General features: G+C 39.3%; 1 protein-coding gene across 2 annotated transcripts in view; it reads right to left on the reverse strand.

Annotated features, from left to right (window-relative positions):
* Positions 1 to 27,155, reverse strand: part of prkx (protein kinase X-linked) — a 74,067-nt gene that overhangs the window by 5,384 nt on the left and 41,528 nt on the right. For both annotated transcript variants that reach the window (XM_020586607.1, XM_020586606.1), the window contains exons 5-8: positions 10,586 to 10,705; positions 6,271 to 6,366; positions 4,646 to 4,703; positions 2,689 to 2,766 (exon numbers count right to left, since the gene is read on the reverse strand). In XM_020586607.1, the coding sequence (XP_020442263.1) occupies positions 2,689 to 2,766; positions 4,646 to 4,703; positions 6,271 to 6,366; positions 10,586 to 10,705 (352 nt within the window). The remainder of the gene's footprint in view (positions 1 to 2,688; positions 2,767 to 4,645; positions 4,704 to 6,270; positions 6,367 to 10,585; positions 10,706 to 27,155) is intronic.

A 27,155-nucleotide genomic window follows, 5' to 3' on the forward strand; every position in this document is an offset into this window, starting at 1 on the left:
GTAGAAGTGAATCATTTACTGCTTGCAAACCAATGATGGTAAGATGATGTCATGGGGTAGGACTGGATAAGTCTGACTTCTTCCTACTCCATTCAAGCATGTACTAGGTATAAGCAAATTGATATTGGATTATGTGTGTTGTCATATCAACTGTCTTTACATGCTTGAAAGAATAAATCAAATCAAATCAAAGAACACAACGAGGACACAGCTGCTGTAACTTGCTGCCACTCCGCGCAGTGCATGCGTACGTAAGTACGTAGTAGCAAAGAACACTTAGTCTTAAAATAAAAAGTTACATAAAGGCAACAAAGCATTAGGACCAATACGCACAAGGATGATAAAAGTAGCGTCATCAGAATGTTACATTTTACACAGCACAAATAAGCAAAACAAAGGCACCTAAAAACAGGGCAAAGCAGCACTGGAGAGAATCAGGAACAAAGTTTATCCTCCTTCCATTTACGTTCAGCTTTATGACATCGTCTATGTTCGCAAGTTAAGGTTCCACATTTGGCTTAGCCGGTCTACATTGGAGGGGAGCAGTGGAATACAGTATATATCCAAGATAAGTATATACACATTGAGAGCCAATGTACCAGAGTCAAAAATTTCTCGTGTGTCCGACACACCTGGCCAATAAAGCAGATTCTGATTCTGATATATCCTGACTGGTGGAGGTTAAGACTTAATACTTCCTCAGGATCTATGTAGGAGGACACATCCCCCATCAGATACAGACCGGAATTTTTAAAGCAAGTAGAAAATTCTCCTGTTGTTGATGAGGTGATTGTACATCTGGTACCAGCAGGAACAGAAGGTTTGTCAAACAGTGGCGGCACATTAACTTTGAATAACACAGGGAAATGATCGGAGAATCAAGTTGCATACTTCGGTAATAAAAACAGGCAGCCCATGGGAGATCACAAGGTTCAGTGTATGTCCAAGCTCATGTGTAGGGCTATGCACCGACTGAGTGAGGTTAAGAGTCAGTAATAGTTAAAAAGTCTTTAGAAAAAGGGTCAGTTGGGCAATATATATGAATGCTAAAATCACCAAGGATTAAAAGCCTATCAAACAAGCAAGGCAAGATAAAACCCAGGAGATCAGAGACCTCTTGAATAAAGTCCTTATTAAATTTAGGAGGACGATAAACCACTGCACACAGCAGTGGTTGAGAGAGTTCTATCATGAACAGCTGTAGTTCAAAACTTGAATAAGTGTCCACTTTCAGCTGCCAACATTTAAAATGTACGGGGGAGCTGAGGAAGGAACAACCAGGTGGAAGAAGCTCAGAAAATGCACAATGCGCACCTTCCTTTAACCAAGTCTCAGTCAGCAACATGAAATCCAATTTCCACCATATAAAAAAGTCATTCGGAATGAATGTCTTGTTAGCCAATGATCTAACGTTAATCAAACCCATCTGAATCAATAAAACAAGGTTCGGTGGCTGAGAAACACATCTCCACAGTCGGAGATTAGACCAATTTACGCCTCTTCTTGGTGATATGGATGAGGGGCCGAAAAATTCAGGCCTATGGGCCGAGGCCAACCACAAAAGAGGCCAGGCCAGCGAGTCATACTAGGATGACAACAAAACCAGTCGAGTCCACGGCAACGGTCAGAGGCATCCGCAGAAGCAGAGTGCCAGATAGCCTTTAGGTGGAGAGCCACCCCGCTCCTCTTTCCTCGTTTTCTGGTACGCTCCCTTTGTGAGCAGACGAAGTAAGAACACCGAAGATATGCCAGTATCTTCACCAGTAATGGTGGGACAGTGAGTTATCCCAGCCTGTTACACTGGGACACTTTTCCACAAACAAACAAATATTAAGAAGGGCAGCACAATCGTACATTAGTAGAGTGAATGCATTCGGAATGACAGTGGACAGAGACAGCATAAACAGTGAAAACAGCAACATACACCGGAGAGGCTGATGGCAAACCATGAACAGCGGAGCCACCTTGGAAAAACCAGAATAACGTTCAACTTTCAGGCCCAAAACAAACAGTAGGATTCCAGCCCTTCACTATCCATTAAGTCTGTTACATTGAATAAAATGTCACATGTTAACTTACTGATCTTTTCTTCACATCATTTATACTTCACTGGATTAAAATGGTGGCTCTGCTCCTTATTTCCCAGTTGCTGTGGTGAATTGTAGATCGGCGCTCCACTGATGATGGCTTTTTAAAGTCATCATACATAAGCTTTTCTTCGAGCGAATCACCTCAGAGTTAATTCAATTAACTCTGATCAGAACAGTTCTAGAACTGAAAACTCATCAGTCACAGTTCAGGGTTAAGTGTAGAGTTGGTGTTAAGCAGATTTTTCATACATCACTCTGCACAAAGAAGTTCAAATATAATAAAGGAACAAGAAGAAAAAACTGTCACATAATTCAGTCATTATTTAATGCTTATGATATTAATCTGAATTAATAGCTACAATTAACTAATAGTTATAGAATCAAATTAGGATTTACAAACTCAAATTAAAACTCTAAACAAAAACCACCTGGCAAGTTGCACAGACATGGTGACCAGCACCAGAATATTTAGTTTTGAATGTAAAACAATCATTACAAGAATCTTAGGTCTTAATTGAAATCAGAACTACTGAGTTCATCTTAAATTGGTCTCTATGTTTCAAAATAAAATGTAGAGACTAAAATAAGCAGCTCTCACCTTCAGTTTCCTCAGAGGAACTGCCTCCCAGTCAACTGTCTTAAACCAGCGGTGCTTCTTTACGTCATCTGCTCCATTCTGAAACAGAAAAACATGGAAGAAACATGTTGGTAAATAGGCTATAACAATGTCTCATAAGAAAAAACTTGCCTATAGGAGCATCACTTCAATGGAAATCCAAGTGTGTTGCCTGCTCGTTACTCTGACAAATGCACATGGCAGCATGACATTATATACCGCCAATTTAAATAGGCCACAATTTAAATCTTGTATTATATGCAGCTGTCTTTTATTGATTTTTAAATGCTCAAATAAGTTCCTGTCACTCTTTTACATTTAAATACTGATGTTAATGTGGTCAAAATCATCACTGAAAATCGTGTGTATATATACACACACACACACACACACACACACACACAGTATATATATTTATAGGCTGACAAAATCCTTAGTTGGGTACAGTCTGATTAAATGTTAATATGTAATTTAAATGGAAATTGAATTAATACATTCAGAAAATAAGGTTTCAGTTTATCAGATGATTATAATATAACTGTCATTCTGCTGGTGGCACTGCTTAATCTCAATACATCAGGAGAGAAAGGACAGCCTGTGAGTACACAGTAACATCAATATTGTGTTAATAAGCGAGGCGATAGCTCTGCAGAGGAAAATGGTCAGGCCTCAAATCAAAATGATCTTGTCTAGGATTATGTGGAGTTAATCACTGGGCTTAGAGGAGTATTTGTTTTACTGAGAGCAGCTCTCAGTTCCCTGCTCCTCCTACTTCTGCCAATTGAAACCCTTCGATGCAGTTTGAATGGGAATCTACACAGCTCCCATTGTTTGGTGATGAAGTGTCAGGCTGCTAGTTTAAAAATTACCTATACTATATATTATTTTCCATTCTGTAATTATTCCTATAGATCACTAGAAAAAAATGTCTCATCAGACTGCTGACAAGGAAATTAGTCAAAATGTTTCCCTTCCACATTTCAGAGCGTCATCTTTTTAAGATTCTGTACTGAAGCTTCTGGGGAGGTCTAACAGAAGCCCCATTTAAATCAGGGGCACACTCGATATGAGGGTGTCAGGGAGATTGATTCACTCCAGACAAAAATTCTCACTTTGCTGAAGGAGACTCACTGGACAGGAGCTACAGTTTGATTCCACAGATGATTAAGTTACTTCCCGTCTATTCATCTGTCTTTCACATTATCATGTACTTTTTAATTGTTGACAAAAAAAAAAAGTAAAACAGTTCATCAGAGTTCTTGATATCAAACATTACTTTTTATTTAATTTTGTTTTCACCCTGAAAAACAGGTTGTCAAAGAATAGTTTTCGTTGACAAAATCAACACAGTATCATACCTCCACTAGCTAGAATTTACTCAGTTGCCACAAAGTTATCTTATCATGTGACCTATTTGAAGCTTTGGTCTCATTGTATTTGAAAGCTCAGGAAAAACCTCCGAAGTAGATCTTGAGTTAGAATTATTTTGATAAACTACTCTTCCCAAACTGAAGTTCAAGTGTTTTATTTTGTTATGTTTTTATATATACCCAAACCTCATTGATTTAAATAAGCTACTGTATTAGTTAAAGCTAGATGTACCTAATAAACTGGCAAGTGGGTATATTTTAGAGCATTAAAAAAAAAAAGCACCAATATTGATCTTTCTCAAATGATACCCTACCCAGACACAATATTTAAATTACAAATTAGACACATTACAAATACCAGTACTCACAAACTGATGTCCAACCTTAACAGGCCTGTAAAATCTCTTCATTTATGACTAAACGGAAGAATAATGACCTTCAGTCCATCAGGGTGTGAACCTTTTCCTGTCCTGATCTCAAACTGCTGACGTTTGCTGACTATCTATTGAAGGAAGAACTACTGGGAGCAGCCATGTGACTCACAGAGACAAGAAGTCTAACCAACTCACCTTCATGTTGCCTAGCCGTCTGGCTCGGTCAATGACCAGAAATTTCTTGATGAGGTCTCTAGGGGAAAGGGAAAAAAAAAACAACAACCAGTGGATCTACAACTGTTTTAGTAAATCCTGAAGTGTTCTCCTGCTCTCTCTCACAAGGAACAGGCAGATACCTGAATGGCCTGTATAGCTGAAAGTATGCTGGACTTATAAAGTCCCAAAAAACGGACGGAAGATCCCAGAATAATAACTAGAATAATGCATTTCCTGTCGAAAATGTGTGTGGATGCCGATGAGCTGAAAAATCGCCCTGAAAATGCTGAACATTTTGACACCTGAAAGGGATAACTACCTGAAAGTATGCTGAAGTAGAATTTTCCTATTCATTTGAATGGAGCAAGATTTTCAAAATAAAGCTAAATATTTTAAAAGTATGAAGTTTAGAAAAATTGTGAATAGAAGCATGAATGTCCTTGAGGAGCTGAACATTTTGATAGCTGAAAGTATGCTGAAGAAGAATTTCCCCCATTTATTTGAATGGGGCAAAACTTTCAAAATAACGCTAAATATTTCAAAAGTATGAAGTTTAGAAAACTTCTGAAGAGAAGCAAGAATGTCCTTGAAAAGCTGAACATTTTGATAGCTGAAATTATGCTGAAGTTGAATTTTACCATTCATTTGAATGGGGCAAGATTTTCAAAATAAAGCTAAATATTTCAAAAGTATGAAGTTTAGAAAACTTCTGAATAGAACCATGAATGTCCCTGAAGAGCTGAACATTTTGATAGCTGAAAGTATGTAGAAGTTGAATTTTTCCTATTCATTTGAATGGAGCAAGATTTTCAAAATAAAGCTAAATATTTCAAAAGTATAAAGTTTAGAAAATCTCTGAACAGAAGTATGAATGCTCTTGAAGAGCTGAACATTTTGATAGCTGAAATAGCTTAAAGTATGCAGAAGTAAAAATTAAGATTTTCAAAATAAAGCTAAATATTTCAAAAGTATGAAGTTTAGAAAACTTATGAAGAAACGCATGAATGTCCTTGAAGAGCTGAACATTTTGATAGCTGAAATTATGCTGCAGTTGAATTTCCCCATTCATTTGAATGGGGCAAGGTTTTCAAAATAAAACTAAATATTTCAAAAGTACGAAGGTTAAAAAACTGCTGAAGAGAAGTATGAATGTCCTTGAAGCGCTGAACATTTTAATAGCTGAAAGCATGCAGAAATAAAAATTTTCTCATTCATTTTAATGGGGCAAAAAACTTACGGAATAATAATAATAAATAATTGGACAATACTCCTTGGATAATTTTCCTACACTATGAGTACTTTTACTTTTGATACTTTCTTAACTAATGGATCTAAATACTTCTAACAAAAACAGAATTTCATCTAAAACTAATATGATGTATTGCTATTTTATAATTACAATCATCCTTTTTCTATCAAACTTCTTTTTTCTATCAAACTTCTCCTCTTTACCTGTTCGTCTTTCTCGACCATCAACAAACTAGGATTGGATTTCTTTTGTTGTCTACTTTCAAAATCATCAACCCTACCTTTAATCTATGCCAAAATATACAGATACAGATTTTGTTCCTGCTGTTTCATCACAGCAGGGTGTCCAAGCTTACTTGACATAGAAATCTAGATGCCGTGGAAATTCCAGTTTTCCGGCCAGGATCTTCTGGTAGATTCCAAATGGATTGTCATCAAAGAACGGCGGGTACCTGTGGGGAGAAATAAATTTCGTCTCCATCTCCTGTCCCTCTAAAGCTGTACATACAGTGTCACAGTGTGCAAACTCTATTTGTACTCTGCAAAAGCAATGTGATGCAAGGAACAGGTAAAGCAGGTAAAACACTTACACTTACACTTACACACACACACACACACACACACACACACACACACACACACACATCCGTATCAGTGTTATACGGGTGTGTGTAAAATAACTTTATTAGTGTGTGTAAAATAATTAGTGACCATGTGGTAAGGTCAACATTTAGAATGAGGAGGTATTATAATTTTCTGCTGTAAACAAGGACTGTTTATACCTATTTTGCTGCTATTGTGTGTGTTTCTACCACCCACAGGCCTTCTGGTGCTTCAATCCACTGAATGCTTTCCCAACTCTCCTGTTCTTCACTCTGGCCTGGACAGGTCATTACCCACAAATTACTCACGGACACAGAAAAAGAGGTATTAGCCAAGGGATTGAATTTTGTGGTCACACCCAAACAAATCCCTGTGGTAGACTTCATCACAGCCACAGAGACAGCCATTAGGAACAACAAGCTGGCCGAGACAGAAGCGGAAGAACTGCGGATGAAGGTCGAAGGTCACAGCCGCTTTGGCCAGTGCCAAACTCCCACCCTCGAACCTTACCCCCAAGGAAAGGAGGGCTTTAGCTACACTATAGGAGGATGAAACAATCACAATACTTTCAGCAGGCAAAGGCAGGTGTACAGTAGTCCTAAACTCAGCTGACTATCAGACCAGAGTTTCCGACCTCCTCAGTGACACCACCAACTATGAAGCACTGAAGAGGGACCCCACCAGTGGCTACAAGATGAAGGTTATAGGCCGTTTACAGAAGTTGGAAAAGGAGGGAGTTATTGACCGGCGACTGTACTACAGACTATACCCCGGGGAGACCATCCCTTGCATTTATGGCCTACCCAAAATGCACAAGAAAGGAGCCCCACTCAGACCCATTGTCAGCAGCATCAACTCTGTGACTTACAACATACCATTCTGGCTCCTTTGGTGGGAAACACAGAAAACCACATAATTAACTCCCAAGACTCCGCAAGGAAAGTCCAACAACTGCAGCTGGAGCAGGACGAGACCATGGTCTCATATGATGTCACATCCTTGTTCACTTGCATCCCCACCACAGAGGCTGTCAGGGCGGTGAAGAAAAGACTGCTGAAGAATGACACACTAAACAACAGGACTAACCTCACCCCAGACCATGTATACTCTGCTGGAACTCTGTTTAAACACTACCTACTTCCAGTTTAGGGGGCACTTCTATAGGCAGAAACACGGCTGTGTGATGGGCTCCCCTGTGTCTCCTATAGTTGCCAACCTGTACATGGAAGAAATTGAGGAGAAAGCCCTGTCTTCCTTCACTGGTACTGCTCCCGGCAACTGGTTCTGATACGTGGATGACACATGGATTAAAATCTGGACCCAGGAGATAGAGGCTTTAACCAAGCATATCAACTCTGTGGATGACAACATCAGGTTCACTCGTGAGGATGCCAGAGATGACTGTCTGGCCTTTCTGGATTGTGCAGTCCACTTGGGAGGGGACAGAAGCCTGAAGGTAGAAGTATATCGGAAACCCACACACACGGACCAATACCTGCTTTTTGACTCACAAAATCCACTTCAACACAAACTGGGAGTCATCAGAACTTTAAATCACAGGGCAGAGGAAGTGCCCACAACTGCAGAAGGGACCAAGAAGGAGAAATTACACATCCAGAACCCCCTTAGGGCTTGTGGATACCCTAAGTGGGCCTTCACCAAAGCAAGGAAGAGGCCCAACACCAACAGGGAGAAACAAAAAAAGTATGCAATTAAGTGTAGTCAGGAGTGTAACGACTTGTACACTGGTGAAACTAAGCAGCCGCTTCACAAACGCATAGCCCAACACAGGAGGGCCAACTCCAGTGGACCAGAGTCAGCAGTCCACCTTCACCTGAAGGACAAAAGACATTCTTTTGAGGAGAGTGAAGTCCAGATCCACTCCAGAGAACATCGCTGGTTTGAGAGAGGAGTTAAGGAAGCTATTTTTGTAAAAATAGATCACCCCTCACTTAATAGGGGTGGTGGACTAAGACACAACTTGTCTTCCATCTACAATCCTGTTTTGAGATCTCTGCCCAAACATGCCCACCAGGACAATAGGCATTGGTCGACAGGGGAGGATTCAAAGACAAGTAACGACTCTCACCGATACTTGGCTATAACGACTCAGTCGTTAAGGGACATTGCTGGCCTTCAAAGGACTGAAACACCAGGGGGATAAATATCTCCGGCTCAACACCAGTCAGTCAGAACTGATGAAGCCTCTTGGATGAGAGGTGAAATCTCTTCGACCTAGAAGTCTAGTCCAGTTGATTTTTTCTAAGTTTTTTCAGTTCACAGAATCTGTTATTATATGGATAGAACTTTTTATGCATCATTTACGAGTTACTAATATTTGGAGGAGTTAGTACTGACTGCTTTGACATATTTTTCATCCAAGTCACAGTCTGATTGAATTGACTGTGCTTTGGATAAGCTAACCTATCTTAGCATCCAGAGCTTTGGGTCAGAATGGCCAGGTAATGGTACAATAAAAGGTAACTTAGCTTAATGTAAATAAGCATCAATTAAAAGGTGCTTCTTATGAAAAGTATTTACAAATTATAAACTTGTCTTATACAATGGAGGTGTTGTACCAAAACCCCCTTAAATTAGACCTAAAGTCAACCCCCTCGCATCAGTCATTCATTTCAAATACAGGGTTCCTGCAACCATAACCTATCATCTGCTCTCCAACATCTCAGTTAAAGGGCTTTCAAATAGGACATGGTATGCACTGTGCTCGCTAAGGGGGATGGGCACAGCACGGGGAGGAGGGCAAACATGTGCAAATCACGCACATGTTGCTAGGCAACAACAAAAAAAAACTTTCCAGGAGATGTTTAGCAGATAACTAGTTTTTTGAGTAGCGGACTTGGATGCATGATGCATCTATCTACATGTCAGCAAAGGGACGGTGTGCGCAACCTTGCGCTGTGCTCAGCTCAGGGCAGCACAACACAGAAATCAATGTGTTCGATAGCGGAGTAGAGCACCTTCCGCATCCTATCTAAATTGCAGTGTTTCCCTGATAATAGTACAGGCATGGCAGGCCACCAGGGACAGTATATGTTAAAAGGAACCTAATAAAAAACTGATTTATTATTTAATAAAGTGCATTTTTCATCTTTTTTCATTTTTTCATATTGTGGCAAATATTGTATGTGGACTTTTCATCATGGAAGTATCATACTATGAGTTTTTGGTATTGTTACATCCCTAGTACATACCTGTTGCACAAGTTGCAGGTAGCCCTGTAACCCTAACATGATTTTGCAGGGTTTTCACTAACATAGAAAGGCTTAGACACAGCGCCTAATACAGAATAACACTTGGTGTGCCCCTGATACAAAGTCTTAAACAATATTGAAGTCATCCTCAACTTAGCCAACAAGGCACAGATGTTAATAATTATAAAAAATGATGGAGACCTTTAAAATAAGATGGGGTGCTTTTTAAAGGGATAATCATCATTGCGCTTCATCTACCAGTTTTCTCATTCACAGATTAATTTCTAGTTTCCAATAAGCACACAATGAATAGATTTCTGTCACTGAGACATTAACAGCAGTATGGTTAACAGAATACCTCCTCTGTTCCAGGTATGCAGACTCTCCTCCAGTGCTCTCTCATTCACCTTCACTTGCAGGGCTATTCTGTTAGATTGTATCACTAAAATACAGGCATTCATGTTATTGACCCCCTCCCCCTCTAGTCATGTGGAGGAGACCTTAAAGTGTTCACTGCTTGGGCTTCAAAGGGGTTTTTTTTTCCACCAGTGTGTGTGTGTGTGTGTGTGTGATTAGAACATGAGAAATTCTTGCTGCAACATTTCTTTTAGATAGGGCTAACATTTCAGTGACAAAGTGCACAGCAGCAGATTCCAGCCTATCACTCTCTACATAACCACCTTATTTTAGACAAACTGTTGGTGTCTAATAGTCAAACAAGATGAAACCTCACTGTTCTCTAGCAAATGGACAGAATGTTTAGTGCTGCTTTACCTCAGTTGCTGTGGTGGAGAAGTGTGCCCCCTAGTGTTTACTTGTGAGCAATGCAGTGTATACTGTACAATACAGTGCATACCCTGCCAGCATTTCAAAGATAAGGATGCCTAGAGCCCACCAGTCTACTGCTCGGCCGTGACCTTTGCTTTGGATGACTTCAGGGGCCAGGTACTCAGGAGTGCCACACAGAGTCCAGGTCCTGATCAGACAGAAACAGAAAGCATCGAATTCATAATGAAAATATTGCAAAGTTTCAAGGTTCTTTACTATTCACATTAATTTGGTAAAGAAAATTTGAACTACTTACAAGTGGTACAACATTTCTAAACACAAATAATTACTAGTTTTACTAAACTAGTAAAATTACTAAACAGAAAAAAAACTGATCTAAGGGAATGCATTTTAAAGCATGTGTCTGGGAGAGATTTAAACTAAGATGACGAGTTAGTTTGCTTCATGTCATCAGGCAGGTCATTCCAGAGTTGAGGGACCCTGAGTGCAAGGGCCCAGAATAATCAATACATCCCTACCAAAGGATCTCTGCCTATACTCAGTTTCAGTGTAGAAATGATTCGGGTAACAGCTTCTGCTGAGCACCACCGTTTCTGGTTAGCATCACAAATGGCGGGGTCATAACAGTCGTCTCTACCTAACGTTGACTCCGTGACTTAAAATGATGACAGGGCAAAATGAAACTAGCTGTTGTCAGTTTTGTGACCTTGCTTCAGCCAGTGGAGAAATAGTCAACACACCGGCCACTGTTAGCCAAAGATTCTTTATGAGGTAATGGGGCATCACTCTGTAACACCACTGAATATTGAACTGAATCCTTTTCTGTAGTTCCAAAAACTCCAGCAGAGTGAGGCATCTTCACAGGTAATCTCACATCAGTGATGGAAATGGAGCACATTGTGTGGGATGGTTATGAAGATCTGTTTATCTTTTACATTACATATTGCATAAAAACTTTGACAGCTTTTTGTTTTTTAAGGTTTAACCTCCACAAAGAATACAGGAAGCAGGCTATAACGTGGTTGGGGAATAAATCTTCTGAATGGTTACAACAGACATGGCAGAATGTAGGTAATTTGATTTGGGTACTGTATATATAGCTACATTAGCTATATCCTATATAGTCTAGTTGCACAGCTGTGGGCTTTTGAGACTGGACATTTTTTATTTATTTTTTTACTTGTTTCTAAAAAAGGATAAGGATAATCACCTTTATTGGCCAAGTATGTTACAAACAAGGAATTTGTTTCCGGTACAGAACCGATGGCAGCCATCTGCAGTACCACCTCAACCGACGGCTCTAACCATCGGGGGCGGGGGTTTAGTGTCTTGCCCAAGGACACTTTGACACGTGGACTGCCGGCACCGAGACTCGAACCTTCAACCTTCTGGTTGGGAGATGATGGCTCTACCACTGCACCACTGTCACCCCCCTCAAAAATAAGCTAACAGGGGGTTTACTGTCTTGCCCAAGAACACTTTGACATGTGGACTGCAGGCACCAAGATTCAAACATTCAACCTTCCAATTGGGATACGGCTGCTCTACCCACTGCACCACTGAAATTTTCCTGTTCTGTTGGCAGAATTTAGCTTCTTTGAAGAAATACATTTTTGAGAGATGAGTTTTTGGAGTGTAGCTATATTGCATTAGCCAAGGAAGCTAGTTAGCTCACAATACATAATATTTTATAAATATAAAAATTTCTCGAATAATTTTAACACCTAAGCCGCATAAAAACTTAGGGAAAACACTAATGTTTACAACTTTTTCTCAGTAGTAAACTCAAACATCCTCAACATTATCAGTTACTGTTTTGAGTAGCCACTACTGTCAGGTAGAAAGTGATAGCTTCTGCTCATTAAGTATACATCTGCAGATTCTATACTGCACTCTTGGTGCTTGGAGAAGATGGCACCCTTAGCTCAAGTGATCTGGCTGTGCCATTTGACAAAGCTGTCTCCTCAACAGGAGTTCTTTGTACATACTAGATCTATAAATGTCAGTCAGTGCTGGCTAGGCAACAAAAGATGAAAGCGTAATGAAGGCAAGTGTCCAAATCCAAGTGTTGGACAATGAGTGAAGGTCGCTTACTCAGTGTGAACAATAAGAGGAAGTCTAAAGCAGATCATTTGCTCCTGGCTCTATGTCCCGGCTGACAGAGTGGCTGATTGACACTTGTGCATGTGTAACGAGCACGCACAGCGTTCTCCCTGAAAGCCACTTGTCCTCTGATGAAGAGCACTTGGCCTGGCACCAGGCTTTCATTGTTTGTCACTGATAACACCTGGGTAATGACCTCTTTCATGCCGGTTGCCATGGTGATGGTAATCTGTATGGAAATGATGCTGGTCCTAGTGGAGGACCAGGAGACTGATGATGTTGGGGGACTAAAGCCTGGGTACTGGTCTGGATGGGTGGAGGCATGGCCACAGAGGAAATAAGACACGTGTTGTTGCTCTTCAGAGTGTTGTGTGTCATCATACGAGGCTTCATGTTTAAATGCGTTGATGAGTATGTCTGCCAGCAGGGGACACTGTGGCAGCATGGGTAGAATCAGGCTGTAATGATGCTCAATCACGTTCTGAACATGGAAAAGTACAAGAGAGCTGGTGGCAAAGAAGCAGATGTCTTCTTATTCCAGGCAATTCTGTCCTCCACTTACATAAGTAGGTCACTTGCACAACAGAGAGGTATCTACTCCTTATGTGCTTTGCTCTCTTAGTCTTGTGGAAAATGTAACTTACTCCATTATGTTTACATGTGCGTGGGGTTAATGCAGAGCTGGGTGAAAAGCCAGGGAAAACACTGCAGCAGTGGGGCTTCAGCGCAGATATAAGGCCATTTCTTCCCCTCTACGGGGCATCTTTAATATTCTGCTGAGGTTGCCGGAGGTCTCCCTCACAGTGTATCTAATTCAAACTAAATGACATCAGTCTTGGGAAGTTTGTCCTTCAGTGGCACTGCCATGGGTCTTGGAATTGGGAGGATTCCCTCAAATCTCCAGAGGACAACATGACACTGAACACATATACACACATAGGTATGACTAGGATGGTTTCTCTTCACTTTCACTTACTGCTGACAAAACTTAGAATTGGCTGGGTATTGCCAATATGATACACATCACATTACAGACCCCAAGATACAATACATATCAAAATGGATCACAATACACTATATATACAGTATCTACAGTACATAAAGCAGATAAAACTAATGATTCTGAATACATTTCTAAAATACAAAATGTTGCAAATAAAATGTTTCTCAAAAGTAAACCTTTTAAAGTTAAAATGACTCTTTATGCAAAGTACAATGTTCCATTTGTCACAGTCAACTGGCTCTTTTTATGCCTTTTAGTGACTAATCATTGAATATATGAACAGCATGTATGCACATATAACCCAAACTGTCCTTTAACTCACACTTGCTAATATGTTCTCAAATTTTTGTGCAGAAACAGTAGCTGATCAACATGCTCAATTTGAGTGCAATAGTTAAAAACAAACAAGGTACCAGTCCACAGGTAATATGTAATAGAATAGTGTGTAGTTTATATATAGACGTTACTTGTAGTAGTTATGTAAGGGTGAGCTAAGTGTTTATGTAAGCTTGATCTGTTTCTCTTCTCTTGCTCAAGCAAGGATATCTTGGCTTGTGTCCTCCTTGTTTAATTTATGGGTCAACATCCAGAGAGGACATGGCTTCAGCCTTATGTGAAATGTTCGTGTGCTCTGTTCATGTTTGGAAAAAGGAAATGTAGGTCAACGCGACCTAGAAGTTCATGTACTGGACATCTTAGACAATTCTTGTAAGAGGTGTAGAGCTGGCGTGGGACTGTGACTCTGGCTCAAGCAATAGGAGGCTGTGTAACTGTGAGAAGATAAAATTTAGGACAGCTGTGGGTTAGTAAGAGAGAAGGACTGATAGTGCTGCAGTCGTGAGTGGACCCCACCAGGGGGACTCTGGACTCTGACTGACTGTACCTTGTGGCCAACAATGACTGACTGACTCTTAATACTTTATCTATTCCATTGCAGGAGGAGTGATTCTGTTCCCTAACTATCAGATTGCGGGAGTGTCTCATAACTTATTACCTGTTCAGAATTACTGTAATATTAAATGATTATTTGAACTGGGATGATTTGCCTGAATTCATTTAGTTTGTATCAGATCCTAACTACTACAAGAGCACTCTTCTGAGTTGTAACTATATCACCAGCTGTAGAAAACACTATTTCTGCAGCTACACTTATTCCTGGGATGCAGAGGACATTTTTTATCTAAGTTGGAGAATAATAGGAAAGCAGATTCATTCTTCTACCAGCTTATTGGATCTCCACTAAGAGCCAGTGGGACTTTCTCCTTGCACTTTTTGACTTCATCCTCAGGCATGGCACGCTGTACATGAGACCTGACATTTAAAAGGCTGATAAAGGTCTCTCCAAACAGATCATCAAGGTACAAGAACCGCCAAAGTTCCCAAGTCTTTTTTTTTGTAGAGTGGGAAGGGAGATTCAAGCAGTTCTTGGTCAGGTAAAGTCTTCTGGATTTGAGACTAGGAAGATGTTTAAAATAAATAAAACAATAGAAAAGGGTGTATCCTGGACCAGTGTGTTGCAATATACAGTATGTTTACTTAATATACAAATAAAGTAGAATACATAATTTGTGTGATACATATATTGTGTACAAAAATAAGGCATAAAAATCTATTAATGTGATATAGGGTTAGGGTTAATATACTGTAGTCTTTTTCTATTTTTAAGCCATATGGATAGATATTTGTGTAATCAACTTTAAATTCAAGTAGATGATACACAACATCCAAAAAATTTGCTAAGCTCACCTGATGATTCCTGACCGCGTCTGCTATCACTGTAGTAAAGGTCTCCTCTTTCTCTTCCTCATCTAGAGCAGTGTTTTAAACCAGGGATTCAAAGCAGAGACCATGGACAAAAAGCGTTTATCACACACACATCATCATTTCCCCTGGTCTCTTGTCACAGCATTTGTGATGTCTTAAATAACTGCAGAGTCTGTTGCCTAGGCCTGAGTGCTGGGAATCAGCTGCGTGTGCAGTGGTGCAATGATGGACACTGTGGGTGTTTTCTCTTCTGACATTACATTTGTCACTACTTTGGGGGGGTTACAGGGCTTTAGAAATAGCTTCAGTGAAGGCAGCATCGGCTTCAGGTAATCTCCACAGCTCTTTTGCACTTTTGCTCGCTTTGGTGGAGAGTAGTCAAAACAGACACCGGTTTGTGTTCTGGCCGATTTGCCAGCCCATTTTTAATTTAGTGCCTGGCTTGCAATGGCACTTTTTTGAAGAAACAATGAAGTGAATTTGTCCCAGCAGATGAGACACGGTGAGCACCTTCAGTACCTCCCATTCTACTTCTGTAGACTCTAAGAAACACAAGTAGACCTGCACTTTGACAACTCTTTTGGGATGATAAGGCACTATGAGGTCATGGGAGACAAGACAACAGTTACATGACATTACAAAAGGATATAAAGTGTTAAACAAGGTTGTAGTGTGTGAAGTGTGGGTATTTGCAACTTATGCAGTCTATGAAATGCAAGAAAGGGAAAAGAAGGGGAAATAAATAATTACAAAGATTAATGATGCTAACAGTATTACTAATGAAATCAGCTTATTACATTTCTAGAGGTTGGTGGGAATGTGTGTGGCCTCAGCCCCAGGTATTTGGTTCATGTTGAAATGTGTTAAAAATAGGTTCCATGTGTCATAAAAAGTTGATAAGCTATTCTTATGAGTGGATGCCATTTTCCTTAATGTGATGTATTCTGTCAGAAGGTTGGTCCAGTGGTATATGTGTAGTGATTTTTTTGATTTACAGTTTTGAAAGATTGTTTTCTTGGCAAATTGATAGAGAAATGAGGACTGGGATTTTGTATTTGATTGGTAGGTGGTCAACATCTGTGATATTACCGAGTAAGCAAAGTGATGGAGAAGGAGGGATTCTACAGCCCAAGATGGTGGAGAGTTTCTCTGTCACTGCTATCCAGAGGGAATGAACTGGTTGGCAGGTCCAAGTAGCATGAAAATAATTGTCGGTGCAATCTAGAGTGCATTGTGAGCAGATGTCTGTGTCAGTGAAATCCATTTTGAACATTTTACTCTGGTTAATACAGGTCCTGTAAATGGTCTTGCATTGTATAAGTTGTAAGTTTACACAGCTGGTCATAGAAAAGATGTTAATGCAAATTTCTGTCCAGAAGTCGGAGTTGAGGCAGAGAGTTAAATTGTTTCCCATTTGAGTTTTGGTATCGTTATTGTTGGGTCTGTATTTGATGTGAGTTTATATAGCTTGGATATTATTTTCTTGGGGGATGTAATTTTCATAATTTCTTCAATTAATTTGGAAGGTTGTAGTGGGTTATTGGTTACACTAGTTTTTGACTTAATTATGGATTTTAGTTGATTGTACTGGAGGAACTGTTCTCTCTGAACTCCGTACTTCTGGATCAGTGTATTAAATGATATGAACTAGTTATTTTCAAATAGGTGATGTAAGTGAGTGATTCCTTTGTGTTGCCATGCTGGGAAATAGATAGGGTTATTATGCAGTTGGAAATCAGGGTTGTGCCAAATTGGAGTGCATCTACATGGTACAAGGGATGATATACTGATTTTGTTTGCTTTCCACCAGACTGTCAGAGTTGAGAGGAGTGTGATGTTCCTACAGTAGTTCATTTTCTTATTAGAGTTTGGTAGAAAAGGAAAGACAGCAAGTGAGTTATTTTTGCAGTAATTTTTCTCTAATTCTATCCATGCACTGTTGTAACTGTCCTGAATCCATTTGACTAAATACTGTAGCTCATTTGCCAAGTAGTAATATTGGAAATTTGGTGCTTCTAGGCCATCTAGTGATTTCTTCTTTTGGAGTGTAGATAGAGAAATTATGGGTTTCTTGTTTTTCCAATAAAATTGTGAAGTTATAGAATCAAGTGGTTTCAACCATTTATCTGTGGGTGTTGTGGGAAGCATTGTAAACAGATAGTTGATTTGAGGTAGAGTTTTCATTTTGACAAATCGATGAGTGAGAGTGTAGAAAGAAATTCTTGATAAAATGATATAGGGCTATGTTAGGTATTTGCAAAACTGTTCAAATAATTGTTTAATCTGTTTGACCTTTGTAAAGACTTAACCTGTGCACATGAAATGCTGTGTGAGTAGGTGCAGAGAGACTCAGAACAACAGGAACTGCGTAGATACAGGCTGAGATGACTGGCCTGTCTGCAACAAGGGATGTGAGTGGGTGCAAGGTCTTATTGTTTTTGCTTTAGATTATCAACATTTATCAACATTATATGAAATGCTTGGCCTTCTATAATGAATATTATAATCTGCATGTTAATTTTAGTATCATATGCTTTACAATTTACTTTTTTTAACCATTTCACTTGTCTTTAAGAGTGTAGGAGACTTGGAGCTTACAATAACAGAACCTGTGTAAGGCTGTAAGAAATAGACAGGAAACCACAAACCGGAACTAGGCCCAAGTTGCATAGCAACGCTCCTGGTTACAAGAGTAGAAGAGAAGTGAGTAAGAGGTGCTTTCTCTAAAACTGTCTATGTGCTTAGGGCATTGAAAGGTCAGGATGTTGTTCTTAGAATTTCACAGATCAAAATCTGCCTGGCTCAGAACGAGGTCAACAAACCAACCAAGGAACGAGGATGAAGGACAGCACAGATGACGTCAGATCTACCGTCATTTGCATGACTGTATTATAAATTCTCTGTGGAGAGGAGACTCGCGGTTCCGCTTTCTGAAAGAGGCTGTGAACCATACTTCTGTGTGTGGATAGGGCGTCAGATAGAGACGGAACCCAGAGCTCTATATTGCTTTTCTTGAATATTGTAATAAATGTCTTAAAAGATAGATTTGTCTTTGAGCATTCTTCATAAAAGAACATGCAGGACTGGTTCAGTCCAACAAGAGGAAGATTGGACCAGCGTTTGAAATCATCTATCTATTTTAGCAGGGGGTGTAGATGAGATTAAAAAATTCTGACAGCCTGGGAGAGATATTAATACCAAGATATTTAATGTTACCTATGCAGAATTGGGGGAAGGAGTCTTGAGCTGCAGAATCCCAGGCATCCTCAAAGAGTGGTAGTATGGTGGATTTATTCCAGTTTATTGTGTAGTTTGAAATCTTAGAAAATGTGTTAATAATATGTAAACTTTCCTGTAGAGAATTATAGGGATCCTGTAAATATAATAATAAATCATCTGCATATAGACTATTGTTCTGTCATATAGCTGCTGCTAGAGGTTCAATGAAAATGGAGAACAGAGATGGTGAGAGTGGGCATCCTTGTCTGATACCCTACTGTAACATGAAACTCTGTGACCTGATCCCATTTGTACTTATTGTTGCACTAGATGATGTGTACAGTGTTCTTATCCAATGGATGAACGACTCTCCAAACCCAAATCTGCATAATGTAAATCTGAATTAATAAGTGATAAGGGACGGTAACTAGAAGGGTGGCTTGGGTCTTTGTTTGGTTTTAATAAGAGTGTCATGATGGCTGTGTTCATGTGTGTTGGTATTGTGGAGGTGTCTAATTTCTATGGTGATAGAATTTGCCAAAAGTGTTTATAAAATTCAGCTAGTAGTCCATCAGGTCCGGGTGTTATTGGCATTGAAATCAGTGCTTTATGGAGTTCATTGATGGTGAGAGGAGCATCTAATCTGTCAGCTTGTTCTCTGGATAATGTTGGCAGTTCTAAACTAAGAAAATGTCTACTTCTGATGAATTTGGGTTGTAATTGGGGGAGTAAAGTTTACTGTAAAAGGTTTGGAATATGTTAATATCTTGTGGATTATAAACAATTTCACCTCTAGGATTGAGTATGGATGGGATTAATGCTTTTTCCTTTTTGCGTTGTAATTGATTTGCCAGATAATTACCTATTTTGTTACTATGCTGAAAGTGTTCATATGAATGCACATTCGTTTTCTTTTACCCGTTGGCTTACGAAAGAACATTGTACATACACATTGATTAGACCGAAGTCAAATTCCTTGTGTGTTCAACACACCTCGCCAGTAAAGTTGATTCTGATTAGTTTGGGGATGCTGCCATTCACAAATGTTGGCCCAAAAACTGATTGTTGATTACCAGGTCATTCCGGCTGCCCTCTGGTTTGGGAACCACATCTATCATAATATTGATTTTAACTATATAGTATACAGTCCTGCCCCATGCAGTCTCCTAAAAAAACTTATAACAATTTTTTTTATGTGACAGGATGACCTGCATAGTACAAATCCAAATTTAACTCGAGAAATGCATTTCCTGTCAAAAATGCAAGTGGATGCTGATATGCTGAAATATCGTCCCGAAAATGCCTGAAATCAATTGCTGAAAGAGCTGAAGGATGAAAATGGCTGATGTTCTTTGTTGAAATAGTTGAAGAAATGCCTGAAGTTCTTTGAATAATCTAAAGAATGAGATGCAATAAATACAAGTAGGAATATCCTTGAAGAGCTGAACAAATTGATACCTGAATGGCTTTACTAGCTGAAAGCATGCTGAACTTATTAGGATATGAAAATATTCCAATTGGTGCCCACAAAGTAGTTAAAACAAGTAGGTGTGTCTGTGTGTGTATGAGAAAGAGAGGGGGGGAGTTGGAGAGGGGGAGGGGAGAGAGAGAAAGAGAGGGAGAAAGAGGAGTCAAGTGCCATATCTCAATTGCGCTGCATTTTATGGACCACCAGATGGCAATCCAGCACTGTGTCATTGACTCAGCTCTTTTGAACTCCCATTGACTTCTATTGTAAACAAAAAGCTGAATAAATTAAAAAGTATAAATGTTATATAGAAGCAAGAATGTCCTCGAAGAGCTGAATAGGTAGATACCTGAATGGCCTGTATAGCTGAAAGTATGCTTGACTTATAAAGTGCCAAAAAAAGGACGAAAGATCGCAGAATAATAAATAGAGAAATGCATTTCCTGTCAAAATGCTGAAAGATCGTTCTGAAAATGCTGAGATTAATTGCTGAAACATGAGAAGAAATGGCTGAAATTCTTTGTTGAATAATCTGAAGAATGAGATGTAATAAATTCAAGCTGAAATGTCCTTGAAGAGCTGAACATTTTGACACCTAAAATAGCTGAAAGTGTGCTGAAGAAGAATTTTCCCATTCATTTGAATGGAGCAAGATTTTCAAAATAAAACAATATTTCAAGAGTAGGAAGTTTAGAAAAATTTTGGAGAAGCATGAATGTCCTTGAAGAGCTGAACATTTTGATAGCTGAAATAGCTGAAAGTATGTTGAAGTAGAATTTCTTCCATTCATTTCAATGTGTCAAGATTTTCAGAATAAAGCTAAATATTTCAAAAGTATGAAGTTTAGACAAATTCTGAATAGAAGCATGAATGTCCTTAAAGAGCTGAACATTTTGATAGCTGAAAGTATGCAGAAGTTGAATTTTCTCATTCATTTGAATGGAGCAAGATTTTCAAAATAAAACAAAATATTGCAAAGTTATCAGGTTTACAAAAATCCTGAAAAGTAGCATGAATGTCCTTGAAGAGCTGAACATTTTGATAGCTGAAAGTATGCAGAAGTTGAATTTTCTCATTCATTTGAATGGAGCAAGATTTTCAAAATAAAACAAAATATTGCAAAGTTATCAGGTTTACAAAAATCCTGAAAAGTAGCATGAATGTCCTTGAAGAGCTGAACATTTTGATAGCTGAAATAGCTGAAAGTATGTTGAAGTAGAATTTCTTCCATTCATTTCAATGTGTCAAGATTTTCAGAATAAAGCTAAATATTTCAAAAGTATGAAGTTTAGACAAATTCTGAATAGAAGCATGAATGTCCTTAAAGAGCTGAACATTTTGATAGCTGAAAGTATGCAGAAGTTGAATTTTCTCATTCATTTGAATGGAGCAAGATTTTCAAAATAAAACAAAATATTGCAAAGTTATCAGGTTTACAAAAATCCTGAAAAGTAGCATGAATGTCCTTGAAGAGATGAACATTTTGACAGCTGAAAGTATGCAGAAGTAAAAATTTCCCCATTCATTTCAATGGGACAAGATTTTCAAAATAAAACAAAATATTGCAAAGTTATCAGGTTTACAAAAATCCTGAAAAGTAGCATGAATGTCCTTGAAGAGCTGAACATTTTGATAGCTGAAAGTATGCTGAAGTAAAAATTTCCCCATTCATTTGAATGGTGCAAAGTTTTCAAAATAAAGCTAAATATTTCAAGAGTATGAAGTTTGAAAAAACTTTGAAGAGAAGCATGAATGTCCTTGAAGAGCTGAACATTTTGATAGTTGAAATAGCTAAAGGTATGCTGAAGTTGAATTTCCGCATTCATTTGAATGGGGCAAAATTTTCATAATAAAGCTGAATAGTATGACGTTTAGGAAAATTCTGAATAGATGCCCGCATGTCCTGACAAAGCGGAACATTTTGATAACAGAATGGTTTTTCGAGCTGAAAGTATGCTGAACTAGTTAAGCGGCAAAAAACGTATGGAATAATAATAACTAGAGAAATGCATTTCCTGTCGAAAATGCGTGTGGATGTGAAGCAGCAGAAGGATCGCCCTGAAAATGCTTGAAATCAATTGCTGAAACAGCCGAAGGATGAGAAGAAATGGCTGAAGTTCATTGTTGAAATAGCTGAAGGATGAGATGGACAGAATGACTGTGCAGAGCACACAACCTCAAACAGAGGAGTGGTACAAGAGTGGAGGTAGGAGTACGCAGGTAGACTACATTTTATGTAGACGAGGCAATCTGGGAGAGATTAGTGACTGCAAAGTGGTGGTAGGAGAAAGTGTAGCCAGACAGCATCAGATGGTGGTGTGTAGGATGACTCTGGTGGTCAAGAAGAAGAGGAGAGGAAAGGCAGAAAAGCAGACCAAGTGATGGAAGTTGCAACGGAAAGAATGTCGTGAGGAATTCAGGCAGAAGTTGAGACAGGCTTTGGGTGGTCAGGAAGAACTTCCAGATGACTGGGAAACTACAGCAGAAGTGATCAGGGAGACAGGTACGAAGGTGCTAGGTGTGTCATCTGGAAGGAGGAAAGATAAGGAAACGTGGTGGTGGAACGAGGAAGTACAGGACAGCATTCAGAGGAAGAGGCTAGCTAAAAAGACGTGGGACGTAGAAAGGACTGAAGACAGTAGACAGGATTACAAGGATCGGCTTTGAGTCCCTTCTTGTTTGCTATGGTGATGGACAGGTTGACAGATGAGGTCAGACAGGAATCTCCCTGGACAATGATGTTTGCGAAGGACTTGTACAGATTAGCGAGACAGAGAGATAGAGATGGGTAGGATGAGCAACAGATAAGGGCGATTAAAGACAGAGATGGAAAGGTGCTAACAAGTGAGGAGAGTGTGCAGAGAAGATGGAAGGAGTATTTTGAGAAATGTTCTACTTCTTGCTGGTCCTACTCACTTGGATCACTTAAGTTTATCCTGACCTTCATTCTGGCGCTGCAATGCTGGAAACCCTCACACTAACTGGGACTTCATGCTTCTTCAGAACAGAGACAGGTATTCTTATTATAAAGTTGTTTTGTTTTTATGGTATTACCTACAGGTTTCATTCATCAGTACTTTTTCCATTGTAAAAATGTTTTTAGTTTTAATTGTGTTTATCTATTCATACTGTTAATTCAATAGATTCAACACTATTATTGATCTGTTCTGTCTTCTATAGTACAACTATAATGATATTTACATTAATTTTATTCTTCAGGTGCTATGTGATCCCGCCACTTTATAGTGGAGCTTTCCAAAATGTGTCTTTTTGAAGTGGTACTGGACTAAAAAAAGGTTTCCTACCTTCCAGCAGTGCTCAAGGTATACAATTACTGTTCAAAGTTCTAACATATTTTGTTTCATGGAGTCCAGTTTATATATTCTTTTTGTTTTCTCTTGTCAGAATTACCTCCATTATACTATCTCCACATTACCTCCATTATACTATCTCCACATCTGCTATGGTGATGGACAGGTTGACAGATGAGGTCAGACAGGAATCTCCGTGGACAATGATGTTTGCGGATGATATTGTGATCTGTAGTGAGAGCAGAGAGCTGGTGGAGAACACCTGGAAAGGTGGAGGTCTGCTCTGGAAAGAAAAATGAAAGTCAGTCGTGGTAAGACAGAATACATGTGTATGAACGAGAAGGAGGGAAGTGGAACAGTGAGGTTACAGGGGGCTGAGGTCAAGAAGGTGCAGGAGTTTAAATATTTGGGGTCAACGGTGCAGTGTGATGGGGAGTGTAGGAAAGAGGTGAAGAGGCGAGTGCAGGGAGGTTGGAGTGGGTGGAGAAAGGTGCCAGGAGCGTTGTGTGACAGAAGAGTGGCAGCAAGAATCAAAGGAAAGGTGTACAAGACAGTAGTGAGAGCAGCTATGCTGTATGGGTTAGAGACTGTAGCAGTGAGGAAAAGACAAGAGGCAGAGATGGAGGTAGCAGAGATGAGGATGTTGAGGTTCTCTTTAGGAGGGACCAGGATGGACAGGATTAGGAATGAGCACATCAGAGGGACAGCTCAGGTCGGCTGTTTTGGGGACAAGGTCAGAGAGGCCAGATTGAGATGGTTTGGACATGTGCAGAGGAGGGATAGTGGTTATATTGGTAGAAGGATGTTGGAGATGGAGCTGCCAGGCAAGAGGTCAAGAGGAAGGCCAAAGAGGAGATATATGGATGTGCTAAAAGAGGACACGAAGTTAATTGGTGTGAGAGTAGAGGATGCCGAGGATAGAGTTAGGTGGAAACAGATGATTCGCTGTGACGACTGTGAGGCGTGTTGTTTTATTTTGAAAAGAGAAGACTAATAAAAGGATATTTCACTGTGTGAAATTTATTATGCATTAACGTATCAAAATTAGCATGTGCACATGGATCTTCACTGTTTAGGATAAACAGAAAAGACTGTCCTCAACTTGTCGGTATACAATATTTGTATGAAAAGGTGCTACTATCTGATTGGTCCAAAACTGTTGGGGAGAAGCTGTGGTTTAGACTTAACTCTCCCACCATTGGTCCCTCAGTACTTGTCCGGTTTCGTCCTTGGTGCAACCTTGTCCTGAAACAGACACTTTGCACAACCCACAACGCTTCTTGTTATCTCGGGAACCCTGAGACTGCACCTGAACTTGTTTTCTCCTAGACCAACATCTGACCATAACCTTGGTGTAAATCTTAGTATCTTATCAAACCCCAACTCCCCTGGCTTTATACATTGAAGTCTATAGAAGAAATTTTTTTTACCAAGAAAAATCTGAAAAGTGTGGTGTGTATATGTATTCAGCCCCCTTTACTCTCATATCCCTAAATAAAATCCAGTGTAACCAACTGCTTTCAGAAGTCACCAAATTAGTAAATAGAGTCCACCTGTGTGTAATTCAATCTCAGTATAAATGCAGCTGTTCTGTGATGGCCTCAGAGGTTTGTTAGAGAATATTAGTGAACAAACAGCATCAAGAAGACTAAAGAACACACCAGACAGATCACCACTGGTTGTGGAGAAGTTTAAAGCAGGAGTAGGTTATGAAAACATATCCCAAACTTTGAACATCTCTCAGAGTTCAATCCATCATCCAAAAATGCAAAGCGTATGGCATAGTTGCAAACCTAAGACATGGCCATACACTTAAACTGATGGACCAGACAAGGAGAGCATTAATCAGAGAAGCAACCAAGAGGGCCATGGTAATTCTGAAGGAGAATGTTATTGGACTCAGGATCCTGGTGGACTGCTCATATTGGTCTTTGAGACTATTTATTTTCTATGATCTCACTTCAGATTTGAGTGAGTACATTTGTTCAAAATCTTTATTTTATTCAAACAGTTAGGCAAAAATAGCAAGATGGGTGTAAAAATGGTAGACAATGCGGACCAATATCCTGTTCGTCTTTAGAAGCCATCTGACAAAGTTACTTTGAACAGATGTTATGAATAAGGCCAAAACTACTAAAGAATTGACTGTCAAAGTCTATTTACTGCTTTGTCTAATGTGTGTTGTAAAAAAAAAGGATTATTTATGTCAGTATACTCTGCCTCACCAGGAGGGGGCACTCAATGCCTTAAGCATCAGTAGCTGATGCCAGTCGAAGAAGAAAAGTCAGTCTACAAAATACATGCAAATGAATGCGGTCCTAAAAATGACTGTTATGTCTTTTACAGGTAAGCGGGTTGTAAACAACACACAAATCATAGACAACAGTAGTAATGATTCTTGTGTTACAGATGTTACAGATCGAATGGAGAAGACTAAATTGATTTGTGTATGTGCAAGTCGCAAAGCTGTGCTACCAAAGTGGCGGACGTATGTACGTGGACATCGCGGTACCTTGATTAAGAACCAACATAACAAATATAAGTGCTTGGAATTACACACAGTTATAAGACCAGTGGCATGGAGTAAAAGTGTGAGTGGCATGAAGTAGCGAGGTGGAGTATCGAACTAGAATAAACTGTACACACGTACACAATATAGTAGCTGTTATTCTGTAATTCTGTTATTAAGCTAAGGCTCAGTCAGCATTATTCACATGTTGTATCTGGTTTAAAGCTACGTGTAGTCTGTAAATTATATGTATTTACCGGATTAAGTGCTGAAATGTTTGTTATTGCGTGGTGCACCCAAAAATGGCAACCACATGTGGTTTTATGAAGACTGAGTCAATGGTCAAGCTTTATTTTGATAATGCTTTTAGAGCGTGGTCTCTCTTAAAATATTGAGAGAATTGTTCATCAATATTCATAATATTAAGCGGAACCTTTGGTATCACAGTTGTCTGTTCTGGGTTGTCTAATGCGGACCAATATCCTGTTCCTCTTCAAAAGCAATCTGGAGAAACATACGGGTGATCCTGTCTTCATTGCTCTAACCATTTATCTTTATTTCACAGGTCAGTACTTACGATCACAAATGAAAGCCTTAAGCTTCGCTTTACTTGTTTACCAGCAAACGATATTTTGTGATGATTTGTGTAACTTTGAGGTCAGTTTGTGAAAGTCTGTGAGTCGCGGCATGTAAGGGCGTGCTGAGCTGCTAATCTCGCATCGCTTTACGCTAGTCTCAAGAGAATCCGTCAACTCGCGGCAAATGTGTTTAGCTTTTTAAGTGGTTGAGAGGATATATTGAAGTATTTCTTTAGTAAATGTTAAAACACTGAAGTGGAATGTATAAATATGAATAACGAGTTCAATGGATTAATATGTTATGCTTTGCAAGTTAAACACAATTATTGTACAATTTATAGTAGTCCAGGTTTGTATTAATGCACTTATGTAACAGTCCAGTTGAGTGATCCTGAGTCTTGCATTATATGCCACTGAAGGTTTAAGCACATTAAAGCTGCACTATGTGTTTTATAATGTTGCTTAAGGGAGTTAACTGACAGTATAAAAGTGTGTTGTTTTGTCTTTTTCAGCTTCTGCAGAAATACATGTGTTGCACCAAGAGTGAGCAGCCCCTTATTCTTAACCCTGTAACACATGCATTTGGCCCCGATCCCCAAAGGAATGATTCTGGTGAGGAAGCTGTCTTACCAACAGGAAAACCACACTAAACCCCTACAGTTAAAGTTTGAATTTTATAAGC

The sequence above is a fragment of the Monopterus albus genome, unplaced genomic scaffold (assembly GCF_001952655.1).
Source record: "Monopterus albus unplaced genomic scaffold, M_albus_1.0 scaffold416.1, whole genome shotgun sequence".
In the NCBI taxonomy this organism is placed as follows: domain Eukaryota; kingdom Metazoa; phylum Chordata; class Actinopteri; order Synbranchiformes; family Synbranchidae; genus Monopterus; species Monopterus albus.